At 42.6% G+C, this 23,938-nt stretch overlaps 1 protein-coding gene across 5 annotated transcripts in view; it reads right to left on the bottom strand.

The window, feature by feature from the left end:
* Positions 1–3,267: 3,267 nt before the first annotated feature.
* The window catches only part of TSC22D1 (TSC22 domain family member 1), a 93,113-nt gene continuing 72,442 nt past the window's right edge, over positions 3,268–23,938 (bottom strand). For 2 of the 5 annotated variants that reach the window (XM_039567857.1, XM_039567854.1), the window contains 2 exons: positions 5,724–5,775; positions 3,268–4,681 (listed from right to left, as the gene is read on the bottom strand). In XM_039567857.1, coding sequence (XP_039423791.1) covers positions 4,424–4,681; positions 5,724–5,775 — 310 coding nt within the window. In that variant the 3' untranslated portion in view covers positions 3,268–4,423. Of the gene's footprint in view, positions 4,682–5,723; positions 5,776–6,199; positions 6,521–18,542; positions 19,053–23,938 lie in introns of those variants that run through there. The other 3 variants (XM_039567875.1, XM_039567865.1, XM_039567886.1) reach the window with 3 other exon arrangements.

Here is a 23,938-nt window from a genome sequence, read left to right as displayed (position 1 = left end):
TTACCCTTGGGCCACAATCCCCCTTCAGAGGTCCAGCTGCTGTGGTACACAGCCACAGATGCTGTGAGATGCACCTGCTCTGGCATGGGCTTATCCAAGGCCACAGATGCCTCAGGGTGTCCAGCTCCCACACAGACTCACCCACAGATCACAGGCCCTTCCACTTGAGTTCATGCTGGAGTTCCAGCCTGTCCAGAACAGCAGCACAGCAACAGCAGCTCTGGCAATCTGCCAGCCTGACACATCACCATGGCTGTTATCAAAACGTTCCCAGGCACGGCAGAGTAAGGCGATAAGCAGCACCGTAGTGCAGTGAGCAGCTACTAATGAGCACTAGACTCAAGCAAGCAAGCCCTATGGCAAACAGGAGCCTGTCGATTAATAGCAAAACAGCAATAATAGCTATAAAATCGATCTGGCACATTCCAATCACATCTGGCAGTACAGCATATGACAAAAAGGACTGCTGTGGTCTAACCCCAGGCAGCTGCTGAGTGCCACAACAGCCACTTGCTCTTATTTCTCTTTCCTTCCACAACAGTCACTTCCTCACTCCCCCAGTGGGATAGGGGAGAGAATCAGAAAAGTGAGAAAACTCGTGCATTGAGACAAAGACAGTTTAACAGAGAAGCAAAACAAGGAATCCATTCACCACTCCCCATGGGCAGGCAGGTGTTCAGCCATCCCCAGGAAAGCAGGGCTCCATCACATGTAGCAGTTATTTCGGAAGACCAACACCATCATTCTGAACGTCCTCCCCTTCTTCCCCCAGCTCTATATGCTGGGCACAACACTGTGTATTATGGGATACCCTTGTGGTCAGTTGGGGACAGCTGTCCCATCTGTGTCCCTTCCCAGCTCCTTGCGCACCCCCAGCCCTCTCTCTGGTCAGGTGGGGTGAGAGGCAGAAAGGGCCCTGACTCTGTGTCAGCACTGCCCAGCTGTAACAAACACATCCCTGTGTTATCAACACTGTTTTGGTCACAAATCCAATCCATAACCCCATACCAGCTACTCTGAGGAAAATTAGCTCTACCTCAGCTACAGCCAGCACTCTCAAGTATTTGTAGAGGCCCCAGAATCTGAACCACCTAGACTTGCCTCAGAATTATTTGCCAAAAAAGTACTGGTTTTAAAAAAAAAAAACACAGAAGCTGTAAGAGGGGAAAAAACCCAGCAACCTGGTCTCAGTGATCATTTCCTTTGATCAGTTTATCATATTGCTGTTGAAAATAAAGCCAGTGTGCAGCTAATTGACAAAAAGAAATCAAATTTAAAACAACTTGAATATAGCCTGAAGAGTTACTGAATTGCACATATGCAGAGAATAGCTTCACATATAAAAGATAGGTTACATTTAATATGACTCTCAATGAAAACATGAGCATCACGGAGTTTGTAAAAGAAAAATTTTGTTGGAAAAAGACAACAGTCCTGACCACTGATAACATTTGATTTAAAGTTCTCTGAAAAATTATTTGTTCTAGACGAAAAGCAAAATTCTAAACAATTCATTCCAGTAGTATTACAACATAACTGACAAACATCTACTCTTTGTCTGGATTTCAAATGCAATTTTAGTCAATTTGAATCCATTTCATGAAGAAGCTGCGGCTTTGACAGAGCTATTGCTAAAATCATCACAGCAACAAAACATTGCTTGGTCTCACTTTAGCAATTAATAAACAGCTCCAAGAACCAGCTCCACAGTTTAGAACTACTCAGTACGTAGATGATCAGATTTGCCAACGGTGATTTGCCACTGTTTATTGCAGTGTACTAAAATTATTCATGTATTACCTAACTAAAATCCTGAAGCCTTCCAAATCCTTTATTAAAGAACAGTTAAAAAAAAAAAGTATTGAATTTAGAATATGCTGAAGCTGTTCTTCAAAGAAAGAAACCCAGAGGTCAATTTCATTTATAGACATACAAACGAAACCCAAACCAAAACAAAAACTCTGCAAATTTTGGTAACTGAAGCGGGTGAAAAAGTCAATCTGTGTAAGTATATAAAAAAGTCGATCTTCACAATGTTATGGCCTGGAAGCACTAAAGAGACAGAATATAAAGGCAACTGGAGACAATTAAGCCCTTTAAAAAGCACCAAAATTAGCATTCCTTTTGTCTGATCCAAATAATTCAAGTGTTGTTCTGCCACAAAGGCCATCATCAATTTCTAATTTTAGCTTAATCCATGAAAAAGAAAAATCCAGCATTTCTCTCTGGTGTTTCCTCATTAAGAACACTCTTAAATTGTACACTGAAACCTCAAGAACACAAACTATGAATTCAAGTTCACACTCACACAAGCACTTTGATATGGCAATCCCAATAAAGGCAATTCAACTACTTGTGATTCAGCTAAGCAGTGCCTGAACTGCTACTTGGTAAGTAACCACCAAAAGCAAAAATGTAGCTGTAAATGACACAAAAGAGTGACCTGTCCTACCTTTGAACCCTCAGCCTTCTAGTTTCCTCTGCTACACTTGACTACACTCAGTATCAAGAACCCTCACTAAAATAATATCTCCTGATTTTCTTTACATGAAGTAAGCAGTCATATGACCCTATAAAAAACCCTTGTAATTAACCCTTATATTTTAAGTCAGATTTTTTGTATTCACACTTTAGGTCACTGCTGTAAAACTGCAAATTCCTTTGCTCCCCTGGTTGCAGCATATGGATCACACCTTCGCCACTCATTCACCTACAAATTTGTAAGCTTAAATTCAGTTTGCTTTAATCCATATTACTAAAGAAGCATTTTTTCCAATACACACACAAAAGTGCAAATTCTTCTCAACATTTTTCAGAAGGCAGAATTAAGACTGTAATACAGGCTGACATGGCGGGATAGCCGCAGTGCTTACTGCCTTTGTCACCCTGAGTTAAGGGTGGAGCTGGGCCAGTATGGGATGACCAGTGCACAGGCAAGGGCAGTTTGCCACTAGGGAACAATTTATATATTCATATACAAAAGATATCTGTGGCCCTACAGTCCTGACCATACAGGACTGGACCAAACCCATCAGCTTTGCTTAGTCAGGTGCCCTACTCCCTCTTCCTTCATTTAACTTCAGTATCTGCCTGTTTTTAAGAGCTGTGGAAAGCAGGAGCTGCATTTTTAGCTGAAACAAAAGTTTTAAAGCCAACAGGCAGGATCTTGCACCAAGACTTAGGTTTCCTGACCTCACTACCCATGTAAAACTGCATTGCAACATCCTGAAAGTGGCGGCGGTTAACACCAGTACAATATACAAACAGTGATTTATCAACATTGTATGCTTTATTGAAAGTTGACAAGTGCAACAGTTAAATACATTGACGTGTTACAACTGTAGAGAACATGCACAAAAACATATGCATACTACTATACAGATCATATGCAAAAAAATTCATACTGGGAAATCTGATTTTTTTTTCTTTAATTCTTTCTAGCAGGGCTTGGTAATTTGTGGAGTGGTTTTTCCCATCTTGAACCAAGCTACAATGAACAATGATTTACTTCAAGATAATCAGCAGCCAGGGAACTTCAGAAGTTACACAAACAGCATCAATCTGCCAAATTCTGAACAGTTGCGTAGGTGCATTCTTATTTATGTAGCATAAAAAAAAAAAAGTCTCAAACTTCTTCAGATCAGCCAATGAAACAACTAAACTTCAATCTGTACAACCTAAATAGTTACAGTTTTCTATTTTACAAAGTAATTACACTAAATACACAAATATACAGTAGGCAAATAACCTTCATTATAATTATCCTATGACCCAACAACTGTATTGTCACCTACCTGTTTTCTATATATAATACAGCTTTATGCACCTGTCCACTGCTTCAGAAAACGGTGCAAATATTTGCACTTAAGGTTTCAGGTGACAATTAAGTGTTAAACACTGAGATTACCTTTCTCCCTCTTCCTCTTAGATCCTATGCACCAGTCCACACTTTGGAACCCCAATGCACTACAGGGGATTGAGCCATCACTTTTTACTCCAGTCTATTTCTTCACGTTTCAAAGCTCGAAAAGCACTTGTATCAGCTGTATCACTGGATGAGTGGAAGATTTAAAAACAAACAAAAAAAATTCAGGCATGCAGCTTCGTTTCTCAGCCATTTGCAGAAGCTGCTCGAGTCCCCAGTGTGCTTGTGCTAATTCTCTGTAAGAAGTTTATTTTATTCAACCAACCTAAGAACATAGACTCCTTCAAGCCAAAGGGGTAAGGGAGCTAAGAGAGAGACAGATGAGTGTGTAATACAAGGGGGAGAAGCCTCTCCTGATGTGTGTAAGGCATGGAGTCCTCAGTCTGGGTTGCAATGTGCATTGAAATGGACGAAGGGTGGCTGTGGCGGATTCCCGCTAGTCCTCCTCGCTCTGGGCAGTCCAGAGGCCAGCAATCATGGTGGCGATGACACCTTGAGCTATGCTGAAGGCCCTGAGCCCTGTGATGCCGGCTGAGCAGGCTGCTGTGTTGTCCCTTGTGACTGGGAAGAGGAAGGTGGAGAACCAGTCTGCAGCTGTGCTTGGAACTGGGCAAGCTGCTCTGGGCTGGCAAGCGTTTTTAGCAGAGTGTTTTCTTGCTCCAGCTGCGAGTTCTTCTCTATCAGCTCTTTGATTTGCTCTTTGAGGACCTCCACTTCCTCCCGTACTGCATACATCAAGTGACTCTTTACCAGATCCTGAAACACATGAGAGTGTGTGACTTAGGAAAGCAGCGCAGTGCCCGGCCCGGGCTCCCAGCCTGCCCCGCCGGAGACGCAGCAGACCCCCCCCAGGCAGAGGGCCGGTGTGACCCGCGGCCCCGGGCAGCGCTGTCCTGGCAGGGGCCGTGCCGTGCCGGGGCCGGGCTGTCACCGCGGCTGCCGCCGGGCCCGGCACACACGTGCGACCCGGCCTGCACAGCGCCCCGCCCCCGGCACCAGGCCCCGCCCCCGCGCGCGCCGGCTGCAGCCAGTTCTGGGCGCAGGTTGCCGCATTTCCCTCCCTCCCGCCGTCCGCGCGCGGCCGCGGGTGACGCCAGAGCTCGGCGCGGCCAATGGGCGGCCGAGTTATTTATAGCCGGGAGTTAAAGGCTCGGAGTTTGCCTAGCAACAGCCGGAGAGGCTCCCGGGAGAGCGGCTCCAGGCACTGCTCCAGTAACAAAGGGCGGCCGGGCCCCCGGCACCGCGTCGGGCGGGGGCCGGGGCAGCGGCCAGCGCGGCCCCCGAGGTGAAGGCGCCGGTTCCGGGCACTGCGGTGCCTGTGCCGCCCGCGGGGAGAAGGGCGCAGCGGCGGGGGATGCCCCGGCTGCAGCCGGCCGGGGATGCGCTCGTTAGGCTTCCGCTCGCCTGCGCTTCGGGGAAGAGTCAAAAAAATTAAATGAGAAGTACCCCAAAACGCCCCCACTCTGGGACTGTAAAACCCCACAAACACGCTCGGCTTTCTGCCCAGCAGCGCCCCTCCGCCGCCGCATGGAGCCGGGATCAATCGTTTGGGGAGGCAGGAGCCAGGAGCAATGCCGTCATTCCCTTCCCGGCATCAATACACAAACGTGCGCATTCCTCCCCGCAGGAAGCCTTTGATCAATTACAAACAAAATAAAACTAAAAAAATAAAAAAGCTCCCGAAACCAAAGCCGTGCCTCCCCTTCCGTCCCCGCACGGGTTAACCATCGCCGCCGCATCCCCATATTGTTTACTGCTTCAAACACGAACAAGGTTTTATGCCCCCATCGGTACGTACCATCGCTTGCTCGATTTTGTTGTCGATAGCAACTACGCTTGCACCAGAGGAGCTGCAAGGGAGAAAGAAAGAGAAGAAAAAAAAAAATACAACATTAGCAGCGGCTGAATTATTTAAGAGACAAGAGACGCGAGCATTGGTAGCCAGTTGGCTGGGAAAGTCATCCTAACGCTGCCCTGCCGCCGCCTCGCTAGGATGCTCTAATGCAGCAAAGCAACCTGTAAAGCCGCGCCGAGCCCCCAGCCCGCAGCCCGACCAAATATCCCCACATTTTGCCCCCCGACTGACCACAAAGATGGAGCTCACTCACAGGCTGCGGCAGAAGCGCTGGGCGCCGGGGAGGGCAGCACCTCCGGGGGGAGAGGCGGGAGCCGGTGCCGCCGCTGCGGCTCCGCCGGACAAAGGAGCCAGCCCGGCGCTCACCTGCCCCGCTACCGCCGCGCCAGCAGAGCCGCTCGGACACAACACTTATTTACCTACTGTCGAGCCTCAGAGACGAGTTGTCGGTGCCCAGCAAGGACGATAAGAACGAAATCGAGAAGTGTCTTAGTTGATAAACTCCTAGATCCATTGCCACCGGTCTACAACATTGGGCATTCATGCAACCGCGGCCAGAAACGCTCCCCGGAAAAAAAAAAAAAAATCAGGTCTCGCTCCTCCCGGAGGCGTGTGTGCGTGCGGGGCCGCTCCGCCGGGCGAGGCGGGGCCGGGACCTTGCGGGACCCTGCGGGGCTGCGCTCGGCCAGCTCCGAGCGGGGTCAGCGCTCCGCCGCGCAGCACAAAACCCGGGCATCCCGGCCCCCCCCAATCATTTATGCGCCGGCGCCGCCTCCCATTGGCTGCGCTGCCCGGGCCCCGCCCCGCGCCGCGCATCTCATTAGCGCGCCCCCCCCGCCGCGTGCGGCCCGGGCCGGCGGCGCCCACGCGGGACGGTCCCGCACGCGCAGGGAAGGGGGGAAGCTCGGTCCCGCCGCGTCCGCGAGCCCCGGCACGCGGGGTGCCGCAGCGCCGCTCGCCCTGCCGGCCCCCGCCCGCGGGAGCGGAGGGGAATTTAAAAAAAAGGGAAAAAAAAAGAAAAAAAGATATAATAAGAATAAGAATAAGAATAAGAATAAGAATAAGAATAAGAATAAGAATAAGCTGGCCCGGGGAGCGGCGGGGAAACCCCGCACGGCCCGGCGGGAGCGAGGGACGCGCCGAGGGGCCGCCCGTGGCCGCGCCGACAGCGCCACCTATCGGCGCGCGGCAGCGGGAAAGTCCCGGTGCCGGCTCCCACGCTTATCCAGCAAGCCGTACCGGCACCCCAGCCGTACCAAGATCCGCACGTTTCAGCCCCGCAAAGCGAAGCCCATACCCGGCAGCTCTGCCCGGTTCGCCCAGGCAAAGCAGTAAAAGCAGGATACCCACACACTGCAGATAAAACTCCTCCAGACACCTACAATCCCCCTTTATCCCTTACACACGCCTTATGAGCCCATAAAGCCCTTTATGACAAAAATACTCAGCCACCGATCGTCTACAAAAGCCGGCTGATACTATTCTACAGTAACAGGGAAAATGCCTATTCACTTATTTTTAGATTGCACCATAAGGCACTTAGTGTTAAAAGCTGCAGCACATGCATTAATAATTTAGGAAAAGATTCTTCTCCCACCTAACTGTGGTGGTTTTCTCAACAAATGTTATGCTCTCATGTGTCATGGAACACAGTAACTACATTCAGTGCCCATCCAAGTGATCTTCTCTACCAGTAACAGCTAAGAAACAGACCCGAGGCTGAACTACACCACCATGAAATACTATCACAAGAAACAGCCAACCTCTAAAACCACTCTTTCTAGACCTGCACTTTCAGCAGGCATTAAATTACTTAAAGACGCAAAAAAATAAAGTCAAAAAAACCTCTTCCATTCTCTACAGCAAACTTCTCCAAGAGCTACAAGTCACATACATCACAGGTGCTGCTCCCAGAGAAGCAGGAAATCCAGGAGGCACAGAATAATCATCTTAAAGCTAAATTTAGCATTTGCGTATCTGCATCATCCTTCTTAGCTTATTTATGCGGTCCTAGACTACTATTCTTTCATTCAATAATGCCAGCAGAGTAGTACAAACTAATCCTGTTCACAGGGAGGTCACATTTAGGAGTAAGAATTCCTCATAGCCACTTTCCTGCTACCACACGGTTCACATCCCACAAGGGCACAGCTCTCATCTCACCCTTTGGATATCTGGGGAATTTGCACGGGATAGCACCTAACAAGCCACAAATTAAAGGAAGTGTTTTAGAAAAACCCTTCCCTGTACTGACTTGCAAACGCAAATAAACTGAAGCGACACATGAGAACATGTGCATCAGGCTCCAGCTTCCCCGCTCCTGGGGGACAAACACCAGGAACCACGTGCTGTACATACACTTCCCCATACCACTTTCTCTGCAGAGGTTACTCACTACACACCACGGTACTCATCATATTCAGTGATCAAGTGAGCCATTAACAGACAGTGCCAGAAGCACATCGTCTGTACTGGAATCTGCATCCACGTCTGTACTTGACTTGATCTAAATTAATGTTCTATGACAGGTTGGGCTTCAGAATCACTAATGTCCCAATGCAGTTACTCAGCACAATTAACAAAATTGCAGTTGGACAAAAGCTCTGGGACAAACTCTGTCCCTTGCAGTTATCAGAAAAAGGGCAGAGTAGGTGTAAAAACAGGTAAGTCCTATCACTGCTGATAATCAGGCTCTTATAAAAGAACTTGAAGATAGCAAACTCACAGGCCTGCATAGACATATCCTTGAAACTCCTGCTTTGCTGTTGCAGGACAGGCAGCAGAGAATTGTATATAGTTTCACTCGTACATGCGGAAATAAAGTCATGGATGCGTTCCAAGATGGTTGTTGGTTCTGCCATAATGACTGATAATTATCAAATGCCATTATTCCATTTACAACAGAAAAATGATACCATTCTCAAACTAAATTAACAAAAACACGGCCATCTTTAATCTATATTAATCTTCACAAAGAAGCGATAACACATATGATCCTAAATCAAATTCCCACTAAACTCATTAACCATCTTCCACGAACTTCAGCGGGCTCTTAACAAAATCTGTCATTTATTTTTAGATGCTTACAAGCAGAGTTGTGATTCAACAGAAAGCTGTCAGCTGCGTAAGTAGGACTGCATATTAATATGCATGTTCTGCTTTGCCCACTCTATAAAAAAGCAAACCATAAGTGTCCCTTTATGGCTGAGAAAGCAGATTATCTAGGAAATAAAAACCCCCATGGTATAAATTACTTTAATCTCCAAAATTGGGATGAAATCTTTTGGGAGGAGGGAACAGCACCACTATCTCCAATGTTCTCATCTCAACACCCCATCATCTGCCTGACAAGGACAAAGACTGAACTCTATATTTAGGACTGGGGTTTTGCTGTTGTTTTTAAAAAATAACTCATTTATGAAATAAAGAAAGTATACAGAAGATTTACAGAAAATAGTTCTCCAAACCCAGTTTTCCTCTAGAAGGGCATCAAGATTACTACTGTGTTACTCAAAACCTTCTAGCCACCTCTTTTAACACCTCATTAACAGGTAATACATAATATTCTGCTCCTGAAAAAGCTTAAATTCCAGGGAGTAGAGGTGAGAAAGGCTGCAGAATCACACATTTTGGTTAAGGCACTCTGGGTCTGCACCGGGTTGGACAAATTCATGCACCTGTTAGCCCAGGATATGCGATGAGTCCCTTCACACGCTTTGGAAGCCTGCGTATCCACAGAGCACCCCAGGTGTTCACAAACTGCATAAAGTAACAGAAAAAGACTCGAGATGGGTTCCTGAGAAATCAGCAGCGTAGAGTACAATACAGCAAACAAGTAGCTCACCAGCATCTTTGATCCTCAAATAAATTGACTGCTTAAATTAAACATATACATGCAGTAGTCAAAGACTTTTTGGCATGTGTCACCTTTTGTAATACTCCAGCTCTTAAACACTGTTCCTCCCACTAAATAATTTCCTCTTGTCTCCATTTATTCATGCTAAGCACTTGGAAAAGGGTGCTTTTCATCTTAAACACATACTGAGGTAAACTACAGTACAGAATCATTTTGTCTCAATTCAAGTGTGGTTTGTCATATTTCTCCATGTGTGTTAAAAAGTTCTTTCACTTAGAACATTTATCTTTTAAGTACCTTGTCAGTGTATGCTCCCTTCAGATGACAACATTAAAAGCCCTCGACAAGTACCTTCTGAACTTAAAATAAATCTCTTTTTTTGATGATGTTACAAAGATACCACACCAGAAAACATATTAGAAAAACAGCAATTGCTGTCACAGCACACTTTCATCTTACTCTCAGACAGGCTCAGATCCTGTGAATTTCAGCTATGGTTTTCAACTGCAGAGTGCAAGTAACTGAAGAGGTTAAAAATAAAATATGCTATTTACTCAAGAAAAGGCTACAGTAATTGGATTCTAGCTGACATCTGACTGTGCATTTCTCTTGGCATCTAAAAATGGTGAATAAATGGCAGAGCACTCTTCTGCCTTAAAATTCATAGATTCAAAACTCTTTGTGTACTGACAGCAACCCCCCCAGCATCCAACTTATGCAAAATTGCTCCAAGCTAATAACTGAGAAAGCTCTGGCTGCACTTGACATCAAGGACTAAAGGTTTATTTATTTCAATAGGCCATGGTATTTTCATCTCAGGAAAGGTACATTACTGGAGAAGCTGTCCAACGAACTTTCTTTCCCACAGTAAATCATAAATATTTTTAACAGACTAAGGACCAAAAAACCAACCAAATAAAATAACCCCACCCACACAAAGTCCATCTTCAAATAGCCTAAATAAAGATCACAAAATCTCAGCCAACTTCCTTTTCCAGACCCAAACTTTTAGCTAAGATCTTGATTTAAAGAATCCAAGCCACTAAGAACTTACTGCTCAGTTCCAAAAGACACGTATTTTATTTCTAGATTGAATTCTGCTATTTCAATTTATGTACTTCTGCTAACTTGAAAAAGCTCTTTCTACAAGATAACTCTCTGTTTTCTTCAACGTGAGCTTTTCCTGCCCCATATTAATATTATTTGCATCTATAATTTAGTTGATTGGTTTGCTAGAAACTGGAGTTCAGTTCCACGAAAAACAGATAAAAGGGAAAGCTATGCAGGATGCTAGTGAAATGAAGTGCTGTATTTGTAAATACTTTTTTTTTTTTCTTTTTTCCAGATGTGCAAGCATAACTAAATAAATATTTAGTGGAAAGAATACATACACCCTACTGGGGCTCTGGAAATAACCTGACAGTATCTCTGATCACAGTGCATACACAGGAGTATCATGCTGTGAGCTCTGCACAAGAGACAGAGGCTGCATTTAAAGCAAGAAGATAACCATGTAAGATCAAAAGACAAACAAGGAGCGATTCTCACTGGTTCCTCTGAGGATATCCTCTTTCTCTTCGACAGACTAATTGCCAAGTCAACCCCACTTATTTTTAATGAGAATTATGATTCTACCAATTTTAATGCTGACAAAACAAAACATACTATAATCTATAATCAAGTCTATAATCAAGTACCTGGATATAGCCAAACACAGAGATGACCCACTTGTTACAGATCAGAGAGAACTCTGCAGGGAAATGTGAGCCATCTTAAAGCAGTTTTGATGCTTGGAGAGAGATGTATGGCATCCTCTTTCCCAAGATCATCCATAGATGACCATCTAGCAATGCAGCTGGGATGAAGGGCTGTGTTCTGCACATATCCAGTGAGTTTCAAAGTCCCCTCACAGAGTCAGCTGAGGTCTATCACAACTCAAAACCTGAAATTACATCCAGATGCTACTCCACCTTAAATGTAAAGAAGTTATACATTTGCAGTAACATGTAACTTGGGAATCATAGGCTTTTGTCATTTCAGAAACCTTTCAATGAGTAGGTGTGAAGTATTTAACTTTACTACAGGTGAAAGCATCCTCCTCAGCATCCCATAAAGCACCCTTGTCCAAGGACTGCAAAGGAAAGAATCCACCAACATGTTAGCATCCTGAAAATTTTAAGTGAGACATCTGAGCCAGGAAATTATTTTCTTTCCTCCAGAAAGCTGCACACAACATCACTCTGCATGCTGACACTGTCCCCAGGACGGACGTGGAAAAGAAGTTTAGTGTCATAAAGCAGCATATATAGAAGAGTGACAAAATGTTACAACCTTTAAGTTTCACTACCCAAAGCATGGAGCTGAAATTTATTTTTCCTTTACATGAAATTTGGCTTAAATAATTTTACATTTAATGCATAGAAAGAGTGTTCAATTCCCTTGTCTTCTGTGTAACTTTCATGTGTAAATGCTTTTCTCAAAGGCAAGAACACCCAGAAGTAAAAAACCACTTACACAAATATTTAATCCCACTTATTCTAACTGTACAACAGATTTTTCAACCACATACTCCAAAATTAAATGAAGAGGGAAGGAAAGAGTCACTGGAGCATTTTAAGTTACAGTTAACATAACATAACAAACATGACAGGTATAAGGAGTGGTTTGGCACACTGACATGACAAGCATTTGGAAAGATGAAATTCTCTATATTAAAAGGCATCAACTGAGCCAGGGGACAAACGGCCCAGGAGGGCACTACAGGACAATGGCTGACACCCACTCACCCCAGGTTAGCTTCAATGGTACACGGTGGGTTTAGTAATCAAATTAAAAACCAGCCAAATTAACCTGTAACTAAGAAGGCTCATCTTTTATTATTTCTGAACTTGCATTATTTTCTGTTTCCTTAAGGCTGCAGAAAAGCCACACCAGGTCTCATTAAATGGGAAAACTGTCTTACTGAGTACTGCTAATTGTGGAAGGGGAAGATGGAGGATCTTAGGGCCCTTCATTTCCCCTGTTCCCAGCCCCTTGTAAAGCTCACACCCATTATGCCTTTTTAACTCCTTAATACATTCCTTCCTCTTTTCCCACCTCCTCCCCTGTTTCTAATTGTTACCCTTGAAACTATATTGAAAATCTTAGATCAGCTAATAATTTAGTCATGCTTATTAAAAAAGTATTTATATAGCATTAACAGCTAGCTGGTCTACACTTCTCACTGAATATCATTTGCCCTTTGATGGCCATTTTTTGGTGCAACACTTGAAATTAAGCCTGTATTTCCCACAGAAGCCTATCACACTAGAAGACAACCCAGGGTTGCTAGGAACAAAGCCAAAACCTCTCCAATTAACCAGCATTGTCCTATGGTCTTCAGGAAGCTGGGAATGAAGTTCCCTACCCCAGCTTTTACAGAAATTCTTAAGAACAGTTGACGTAAAGTACAGACACAAAACCTAAGTCCTCAGTGCGAGAAAGGAGCATTTGGGATGCAAATCTGATCTGCCGTGAACGAGAATGAAAATCGGCCACTTCTCAGCTTTTGTGGTGGCAGATCCCTCGTTACCACCCTGCTGTGCAGAACCATTTTAAGGTCATTCTGTTAAGTAATAATAAATTCCCAACACTGCAACTTGTTTACACGTATAGAAAAATAAAGACAGTAAGCTTAGAGTTCAATGCCACTTTTCTTCCTCAGCAGGTATTTTAAGACAACAGACCTCTATCCAGCTGTCCATTTACACTCGCCCAGTTTCAGTCTCTCTGCAATCACTGGCAAATGGCTTCACATGTATCAGCAGTATCGGTGAACAAATAGGTAAATGATTTTAGATTAACTCCCCGGGGTCCAATGCGTGCAAACTACACAAATTTGAAATGTCGTATTTCCTAATCTCAGAGTGGTCAAAATACTCTAGCAATGCCACAACCCACAGTTTATCATAATTTGGTGAGTTCCTAAGAAAATACAGGGAAAATTCAAGACCTTCTGTACCATCCAAGAAGAACTGTACTTTAACAGGCTGAATTTACTGTAGCATATTTAAAGGTATTTTTATACCTGAATGGAGAGCTTCATTTATAGATATCAAATCCCATGTACCTCCAACCATTCAGGAAACATGGGGAGAATTTCCATGAACAAATAAGAATGTGACCTGATTACTGCACAGTGCAGTGTACCCTAAAACCTTACTTAATTAGCCATCGAGTTGAGCATTTGTGGGACAATTTCCTGCCTAACCTGTAGCTTCCCCCTGTGACCTTCCCCCCATCTGTGAAAACAAGCATATGAGAGAAATCTGATGAATGCCCATGCTTCAACTCAGTACAGAATTGACACCAGGTACAGCTCAACTCTGGAGTAGGAAAGCACTCCCAGGGTTCTTAATCCAGGCACAGCTTCAGTGATTTAAGAGACACAAATCCTGCTGACTCACAATCGCAGAAATCCCAACAGTGTATCTCCATTTACACTCTCCTTGCTGAAGGAATAAATTGTAAAGCAATATTGATTTGAAATAGAATACAAGATACCTGGGAAAGTATGTAAGACTATGAAATGACTATGTGCTTCAAAACTTAAAAATTACCTAAAGAACAGATTGATCAAAATTTTAATTTGACCTGACTGTGCCTTATGGCGTTAGGGATGTATTACCTACTTTAGCACAACAGTTCCTTCTTGACACCCTGCCACACTGCAAACCAAAAAGAACAGAACACAGATGTGCTGGCTCAGCATATTTTGAACATGTCTCTGGAGCACCTTCTAGACCAGAGACTGCAAACAGCTGGCACGGGCCCAGGTCATCTACAAAAGGGTGTATATCCTGAAGTCCTGGGTCTCCTTCAAATGGGATCCAGCCTTCCTCAGTACCCTACTGATCCTGTAAAGGAACCTCAGGGAGTAAGAAGCTCTAATTTTCCACAGGACAGCATCTTCTAGCTTAAAAGCAGCAAGTACCTCGAGACTGTTGGATCCATGGTGGCCACATGGGGCACACACCACTGACATTTAGCCACCCTTGAGCCAGACATTCTGCAAACGGCAGAAGACGTTCTCTTTATCTTTTAATACACAAGTTGCAAAGGAAAGATTACAGCATATCATTTCTTACCTCATCGGGGTCTGGGTAATCGTCTTTATGCAGTGACGACTAAATTTATGAGTGGCACCCTGTTTATGAAGCATTCCTGTCCTCTCCCTAAAACTGCTGATGGATGTTTTTTGGTGGATATCCACCTAAAACATTTAATTAGATGTCCAAGGTTCTTTTGTATAAACAAGGTCCAAGGCTCATGTATATATTATGTCAGGTACCTAACACTTCTGAAAAACAATTACTTCATCCTTCAGAAATCACTATCATTATAATGAAACCCTGAACCTCTGTGGCTTAAAATAATTCAAAACAAAACCCAATCCCCACAAAAACAAAACCAAAGCAACTGCAGTATCAGAAGTCTGAGTAACCCAGTTAGTAATGCATGGGAGTCCAAAACAGCTCCCAGGTACGTTTCCTCATTCTTACACAGGGTGCTAGCCCAGTGGCCACTCTGCTACAGCATCAGCACGATGAGCTGCCACACTCCTCTCAGTATAACGGAAGGAGAGAAAATCCCTACTGCAACACACAATTTAAAGCCCCCCTCTTCCAGCTCCACAGACAGAGCCAGGGAACCACTGCTGCAGAGCCCCACCAAGCACAGAGGACAGAAGGACCTCTTCTAAAACCCACACTAGGTAACCTCCCATCCAGGGAGGCATGCCTCTTCCCACACAAGGTACAGAACAGGGGAATTCCTCTATGACTCTTCCCAGCTACTACTAACTGATAGAGGCCCTCGCCACGTGAACAGTACCATTGATCACCAGCTCCGGTACAAGCAATCATGACAACTATAAACAGAAATATTTGTAAGTGAATGTTTGAGTCACAGGGTAGCACTGCTGGCACTCAGGCTCCTGACTTGAATTAGTTTGCCCAAACCTGTTTTTCAGCCCTATTTCTGAAGAACTCAGCATTTTAAAACAAGTTGTCAATAAACTGAAGCAGGTAGAAAAGAAACATTAAACTGATTCCAAGGTTGGGGGAATTTACTTATACTGATAGACTAAAAGATGCCAAGGTACTTGAAAGGATCCTTGAAATCCTTGGAAGGACTGAGATGTGACTTGAGTGAAAAATTACCTTTAAACAGAGAAAATACTAGGTTTAAGGGGCTATCAAACTTTTGTTTTATTTCTTCATATTAGAGTGCAACTACTTAGTATTTGCCTAATGATGAATTAAAACCTCTTTTTTTAAAAAAAATAACATTAGCTCATAAGTACAGTGGGATTTCTATCCCTTGATATCATTTAGGTTGGAAAAGACCTTTAAGATCATTGAGTCCAACTGTAAAACCTAACATTGCCAAATCCACCTGTCAGATAGAGACTGGATGCCCATCACTCAGGTACACTTTCAACAAATTTAAATTACTGATGTTCTGATAGGGATGACCTAAATAATAGCAAGACAGACGTTTTCATGCTTGACTTCAATATTCATGTATTTTAACCAACTACAGCCCACTTTACCCATCCTAAGAGTTAGCAGGTGTACCCAGTGCTCCCTCCTTCCAGTTTATGCCATAACCAGAGGCTGAAGTATCTTCTGACCTGTGTTTATTTCCCCCCACCCTCCCCAGGATCACATCTTCTGCACTTCCAACCAAGTTTCAAAAAGAAATATGAAGGATGCCACACCACCATTCATTTGGTACGAATATGGAAAGATGCTGGTGTACATCCAAAGTGGACACCGGCACCTGTCTGCAGTCTGCACTACACAAGAGGCTGGAGCTCCTGCACACCCACATAATCACCATTTCCAGCTGTCTAGTGCTACACAGCTCCCCAGTAGCACACAGACATTAGGGGTTGCTTTTCCAAAACAACTTGGTGGAGCTCCAGAGCCTAAACTCTGAATCTTGGACTTTATTCTGGCACCCAAACTTAAAATGAAAAATATGCATAAAGTATTTAATTTTATTAAGAGGACAAGTTCTTCTCAGTATGCTGTAAACTGCCCTTGACTGCAAGTAGGAAAAGATTCACCAGCTGTATCCATATCCTCTATGTTTTAAATGAGATGCCTGACCTCCAGAATCACTTCTCTTTCCTCCAGAAAGCCATGGACAACTGCACTCACTCTCTAATTCTGCATCTATGCCAGAAAAAACTAAATGCTTCTTGTATTTGACCCATGCATTCAGCAGGGTCAGTTTGGGGAAAAAAAACGTATAGTCACAGGCAATATTAGCCAAGAAAGGCTGCCATTTGCAATTGCCTTTACCATTTGCAATTTGTGGTGACATGACAACCAGCCAACCTGAATTCACAGAAAAACAACTGGGAAAAAACCAGCATCTCTGCCAGAGAAACTAGAGGAAACAAAGGCAAATGAAAATTAACTAGAAAGTAGCTTGCAGAGCAAGGCTACAGGAGAAACTGTCCATGTTTTCTGTATAATGTTAACAGATGCAGACTTTGGTTTATTACTAGAGGTGCTACATCATGCTCCTGTGTGTATCAGTAAAAGTCACTCACAGAAAAACCTTTTAATAATGCAGAAAGGTTCAAGAAAATCACACCTCCACCACACCTTTTTCATTACATATTTTGTGGAATAGCTTGGTTGGAAACAATCTCCTCAATACTACCTCCCTTGTTCAGTAATATGATACCAGTCACTGCTGCATCCATACGCTGCTCACACATAATGTACCTGCTGCCATTATAGATCAACTGCTATTATAGAAGATTTCCATTATACTTATCCTTAAGCATTCTGATTAATTTAGTACAATTTTACGGTTCATTTGAAAGTTCAAGCGCGTTTTCAGGAACTGCCAATTACTGAAAAAAATTTAAACTGAGCTTTTAAAAAAAATGTTTTCCAGTGTATAATTTTATATTCTTTAAAGAGGCACCATTCACAGAGGAAAGCTATTCTCCACAGGGAATACCACAAACATAACATGACAAAAATATGAAGTTAAATGTATTAGTTGATATATGTAAACATTTTTATAAGATCAAGGGGTTAGAATTTAAGGGTGTGGCATAACAAAAGCACCAGTTCAGAGATCAGAAGTTAGGAACAAATTCCATGCTCCCTCCCACAGATGGGTATTTTCCTTCTGTACACAGAAAAACAATTCTGCAACATGAAGAGTCAGGGCATTTTTTCCCCCCCACTGTCATGTATTTTTAACTCAGTAAAAGAATTCTTCCAATTCACAAAGTTACTTGGAATTTACTTTAAACACTAGAAAGAACCACATCAAAAACATCCAGTTCATATTTCACTGTTTATATGGAAAAGGAGGTTGCAGAAGACTAAGCTGTATTTCAATGCTCTCCAAACATTTAACAAGACTGATTAACTAAACTTTTCTTTGACCATGTGACAGTACAGAAGATAGTGCATATTATATATGAAAATTATTTGAATGAATACAAACTTATTTGATAATGAGTTTCAAATCCTGTTTTTTCAAATTCTCTTTTTTGGTTTAGTATTACATTACTTAAGATTTGTAATAACTAAAATAACAATTTTTGAAAAGAAGAAATAGAAGTACCGTAAGAGCAAATGTTTTATAATATGGATTATTTTAAGTACTGCTGTAAAGATATTTCAAGGCACGTAGATTTTCACTGAAAAAGTAATCAACTCTGCATGACAATATTCTCAACCAGTATGATATTCCTAGCTTGAAATAGTTTTAATAAGTGCCAAGCACCTTGACTTAGAAGTATTAAATACTTGTGTAAACAAAATTAAAGAACCCTCCAAAAAGTAAAACAAATAAATCAGGCATCTACATATTAAAAACTTTATAAATACCTCTTTAGATGTCGTTCCAGTTCCAAAAATAACACTTTCATGATTGTTTGGTCAGGACCTTGTTTCTGGAGAAGCGTCACTTTCATTGATGTATCTATTTCGTACCTGCTGATTAGTTTCCCCCAGGTGGAGGGGTCAGAAGAAATACCTTTCTCTCCTTGGTGGCTGTAAGATTAGCCTTAGCATTCCACTATTAACCACGCATCCTGAATTCTGCAGCACTTTAAGGAATTGCAAAGCCTTGCCCGTTAAAGATTATCCACTTGCTTCAATTCAAAGTTTGCTGAGTTTGATACTGGTTGGTCATGATCAAGAAAAACAAGAAGGGCGAGCAGTGACACCACAGATCCTGAGGTCACATGGTGTTCTGTTACATAAAGCATCAAAAGAGATTAAAATCTTCATGATTACGTTTTCAAATCTCAAACAAATGCATCTTCTCTCAGCAGTGCCAAATTCACCAACTCTGAAGCTGATTCAACCTGCTCCCACTTTTTGTGAAGCACATGTTAATCACTATAGGCAGCTAATTCTGCTTACAGAGAGGCAGCTCAAGTTATACTGTTTCTTAAGTCAAAGTTCTAGGGCTTAATGGCAATCTAATTAGATACCAAAGTGGCAGTAGCCTGCTTGCCAGAAAATATTTTACAGACAAATCCTGTCCCTCACTGCTACTTTAAAAAGAACCAGTGATGAGAGTTGGAGACATGTATCTAGTTAGTCAGATAAAGATAGCAACTCATCATGTATCAAGCCAAAATTCAATCAAATTTTGCATATTCTTCCTCACAGAAACACAGATTGCCATAAGGAGGTTCTGGTGCATTGTAGTAACCCTCTGCCATGTAACTATGAGCCTATATGCACAGGCTTATTATCCAACTTGCTTCAGTGTAAGCATTTTCCTTCCTCAACCCTGTTGAATGCTTTTCAGTGGGAAGAAAAGTTGACTTCCCACAGTACAATGTAGAGAAGCAAAGAAGATTCATTTCCTTACTCCACAGGCAAGCAACAGAGTGAGAGATAACCCCTCACCATGGAAATAGCCAGCCACTTGCAGTATGCATGCAGGAACTCCCACCAACCAGAGAGCATGGGCATTGATTACAGTGGTTACACCCTTCCATCAGACCAAGACCACACAAATGCAGAGACAAAACCAGAAATGCAACCTAGCAAATGTTACTTGGGCTTACTGCTGACAGCTAAAGTGTAAGAATATATTGCAAAGAAACCAAATGAAAGGGTTGAACAAGTTCTTAGAATCATAGAATTATTTGGGTTGGAAGGGACCTTAAAGACCATCTAGTTCCAATCTCCCTGCCATGGACGGGGACACCTTCCACTAGACCAGGCTGCTCAGGGCCCCATCCACGCTGACCTTGAACGCTACAAGGGATGGGGCATCCACAGCTTCTCTGGACCTCCTGTGCCAGTGTCTCACCATCCTCCCAGTAAACAATTTCTTCCCGATATCTAATCTAAACCTGCCCTCTGTCAGCTGCCTCAGAGTATGGCCTTATATTATTTACCTGCACTTCAGTTGTACCTTGCCAAAGTGGTGAAGAGGGGATTTATAACAAGAGAAGTAGGTACTACTCAATAAAAAATAAAGGAGTCTGGCTTGGGTGAGGAAGGGAGAGTTAAAACCAGCTCTACTTAGAACCAAGAAGTCTACCATCACACACAGGGAATATTTTATTTAGGAGGTCGTGAGGAAGAAAAGAAAAAATGCAAAATGTTTACCCTTGGAAATGAAGGATCCAGTGGGATTAGTTCCCCATTCCCAAAGCCTAGAGGGAGTTCAGATAATTTAAACAGGGCTTCAGATATACTAACTGTGAAGGAGAGCAGAATATTTCTAAACGGTCTTCCCAGAGCCTTGTACGCCTGTCTTACAAGGACAGAGCACAGTGTTTGTTTTAAAGCACACCAAGGAGTTGAAGCTGACAAGTCAACACTTTACAATAAATGTTTCTCTCATTACATTAAGTCCATCTCTCTCAGCACAGCATGGGAATGGGTAACAGTCAAGGCTGATTTTAACATTCTCCTCTCACTCCCAACGAAAAGGCACAGAGGTGGGACCACTCAGATGGCGGAGCAGTTGTATTCCTGGATCTTGGTCCTTGGAGAAGAGGCAGACTGATATAACAGCTCTAAAAGAGGGATGTTTACTCTGAAAGCAGAGCTACTCTTGAAAGCTTCAAGTGGACGCTCACTTAGTACAACCACATGTAAGAGGGAGGTGAATCAAAGTCAACAGGCTTCAATGAAAAATAAACAAGGAGCAAAGGAAACAGCAATCATACCAATAAACAACTACTGAGAAAGTTTAACCCAGTATTATTGAATAGCTTCAGTATTCAAGATGAAATATTACTTACAGCATGAAATCTTGCTTATTTTAAAGAGCTGAAGCATCAAGCTGACTAGAAGAACACACAAAACCAACTCCAGAAAGCTGAACTGAGACAAATTTTACCTTGAGTGGCATCCTTACATATCCTTCCAGAGTCAGAGACTCGTACAATAGTAACTCCTAATGTATCCTACTGGTTACACTATCTCATGACAGATATGCTACAACCTCGCTGGGACATTCTGCACAGCTGAGCCGTGGCAGTCAGGCTCAGCTAAGTCTGTATCCCACAGAACTGCACCAACAGAACTGATAGGTTTTAAGCTGCCATTCTCCTAACTCTTTATGATCCTTCTGTTGCCTGTAAAGCTGCACAGTTGACACCAGGTAGGAGAAAACCCTTTCTCCATACCTACTGTGCATACAGTACACGCACTGGTCACAGGTGTTTTCCAGGATGCCTGACACCATGAATACATACTGATGTATGCTGGAGTGGGAAAGGGACTAAAGCAGGGACGTTAACCTTTTCTGCAGACAGTCTTTACTTTCTCCTTTCCTATGCCAAGATGCCCTCTGAACAGGAGCTCCATCATGCTAGCAGCTATGTCATGAGAGCTGAAAACAGGGTCCTGTAAGTTACGCACATCTGACTGATACATTGCTCAGCTCCAGTGCTGTTCTGACTCCGTCTGGGTTTCCCGTACAGTCAGAAAGATCATTAAATATTAGATTACATGGGGCACAAAAGCAGTTTCTTAAGAGACACAAATCTAAGCACCGAATAAAATTTAGGAAAGATTAATAACTGTTCTATCAACTCACATCCACACACAAATAAAAAGATACTGCAAATAGTTATTTTTGCAGCATCCTTCTAATGAATTTCTGCTAAAATCCTTGTAATTTGCTCTGCTTATTAGCAGAAGCCACATCAGAGTCAGTTTGAAAGTGAAAAGTAAATATATACACACTCAAGCATGTATGATATGGAACTACAGCATATATTCAGCTGCTTCATTCTGCAAAGCAGCAAGTTCACCATTGGGCCCACAAAGAAAAACCGTAACTAACTCCATCTCTGGTAACACCAATCACCTTTCCTCACGCTTCAGCCCCAATTCTGGTGATGACTTTACAGTAAGGCAACACTCACAGGCTTCATTTAATGGTACTTCTTTAGCTATGTCATGGAAAATGGTTTCTATACCACTGATCCAAAAGCACCTGATTCAAATTAATCAACTTTTTATCTGGGGGGCGGTTGTGCCCCAGAGGAACCTTATCAATTCCACTTCTCGCCTTTACAAAAGACAGCAAAGAATATTCTTTGTCAGTTGCCAGCTAGAAAAGAAATTAAAGTGAAAACAGAACTGCTTCAGAGGCAGGTATTCTGACAACTATATATTTTTTCTCAGAAGCATTTCCCATAAATTTGACAAAGTTGGTTCCAGTGCATTCAAGTAATTAAAAGCATCACTCAGTTATGTGTAAGTCAACAACTTACAGGTAATAGAAACCACAAAGTAATTGGAAGCCAACTGGATCAACTAAGAGATTGAATATTTTTACTGCTTTAAAAATACCCTCCAGCTGCAACTGAAAAATGCCTGAAGTACAAGGATCTTCGTTCTTCTCCTGTCACATTCAAGAATTCAGCATCAAGCTATGCTTTCCTTCCTTTGTCCTGAACTATCCTGGCTCTTATATAAAGTGACAGATTGTGCACAGATGAATTATCACTCTGGGTACACTAGAATGTCAGAAACAGGCACATTTTAACATTTAATGAAACAAAAAACAAGATTTCATGCATGATGGCATCAGGGTACCTAGGTTCTCTCCCACCCATAGCTCTTATGTCCAGAGGGGAGGGGGGAGCCTATTTCAACATTCTTAATTTGTGGTACTCCTTGACAGTTTTGCTTAAAAAAAAAAAAAAAAAAAACAAAAAACACTAAAAAATACATCAGCCCAAGTTTAAATCCAACCTGTAAGTGAATAAATCTGGCATTCATCCAGAAGAATTTACTGTTAATGTCAGTCTGAATGAAGTGTAGCACTTCAGCCCAAATTCCTCAGCATGTCACACACCACTGATTGAGCTGCCATACCTTCACAGGGTAAACATTTAGTAGGTTCACTTTCCACATTCTATAGTGGACTTCAGACACTTTGAATAATGCAGACTTCACCATAAGACAAAGCAGAAAAGAAAGCCAACCCTTAGACTACAGACACAAAGCACCCTACAGTAACAACCATCAATTTTGACATGATGCAACAAACTAAGAATAAATTTAAAATTTGGATGTGCCTATGAGTGCTTGATAACGCAGAAAATATACCAGGCATTCAAGCTCTTCTGGAAACTTTAAAAGTTACAAACATGCAATCCTTAAGATGTTTAAGGGTTAAAAAATACTTGACAAATACAGCAAAGAAACCTTCATAGGAAGTTACAGTGCTTACTGTCATGGGATATGTCCCACACACCATTTGCATCTAATGCCTCTTACCTTGCACCCTCCTATTTTAAATCAATCTTTATGGAGTGCTTTGCCAAAGGGGTTTTGCAAGGCTTCTAGTCAGCGACAGCAGCACACAAAAACTGAAACTGACTTCAGAAAAGATTAGAACCCATCAGTAAAGCAACACATGCTATATTATCAAAGGAAATAGTTTTGACAGCAAGAAAATGTAAAAAACACCAAAAAAAACCTGTAAAAAGACATCTGCACTGTCGTGAAAACCAAAGCACTGAAGTGAAAGACAAGAACATGGACAACAAATTGGGAAGTATTTCATTCCCAAATGCTAGCAGCAAAAATCACTGCTGTACTTTTGCTATCTTCATATTTTGAATGGCTATAATGACGTGCAGTTAGGGGAGATAGCTTTCAGTCCATCATTAAGCAACTTAAAAAGAAGTATTTAGCCATTAACATCCTAATTGAACATCTGAGGAATTTTCATATACATCTCTCAGTCATCACCAAGCAGTACCAAAGGTATAGCTTTCAGTTACACAGAG

The sequence above is a fragment of the Corvus cornix genome, chromosome 1 (assembly GCF_000738735.6).
Source record: "Corvus cornix cornix isolate S_Up_H32 chromosome 1, ASM73873v5, whole genome shotgun sequence".
NCBI lineage: Eukaryota > Metazoa > Chordata > Aves > Passeriformes > Corvidae > Corvus > Corvus cornix.
Note: the sequence above shows the minus strand (reverse complement) of the source record. Positions and strands in the feature narration are given on the sequence as shown.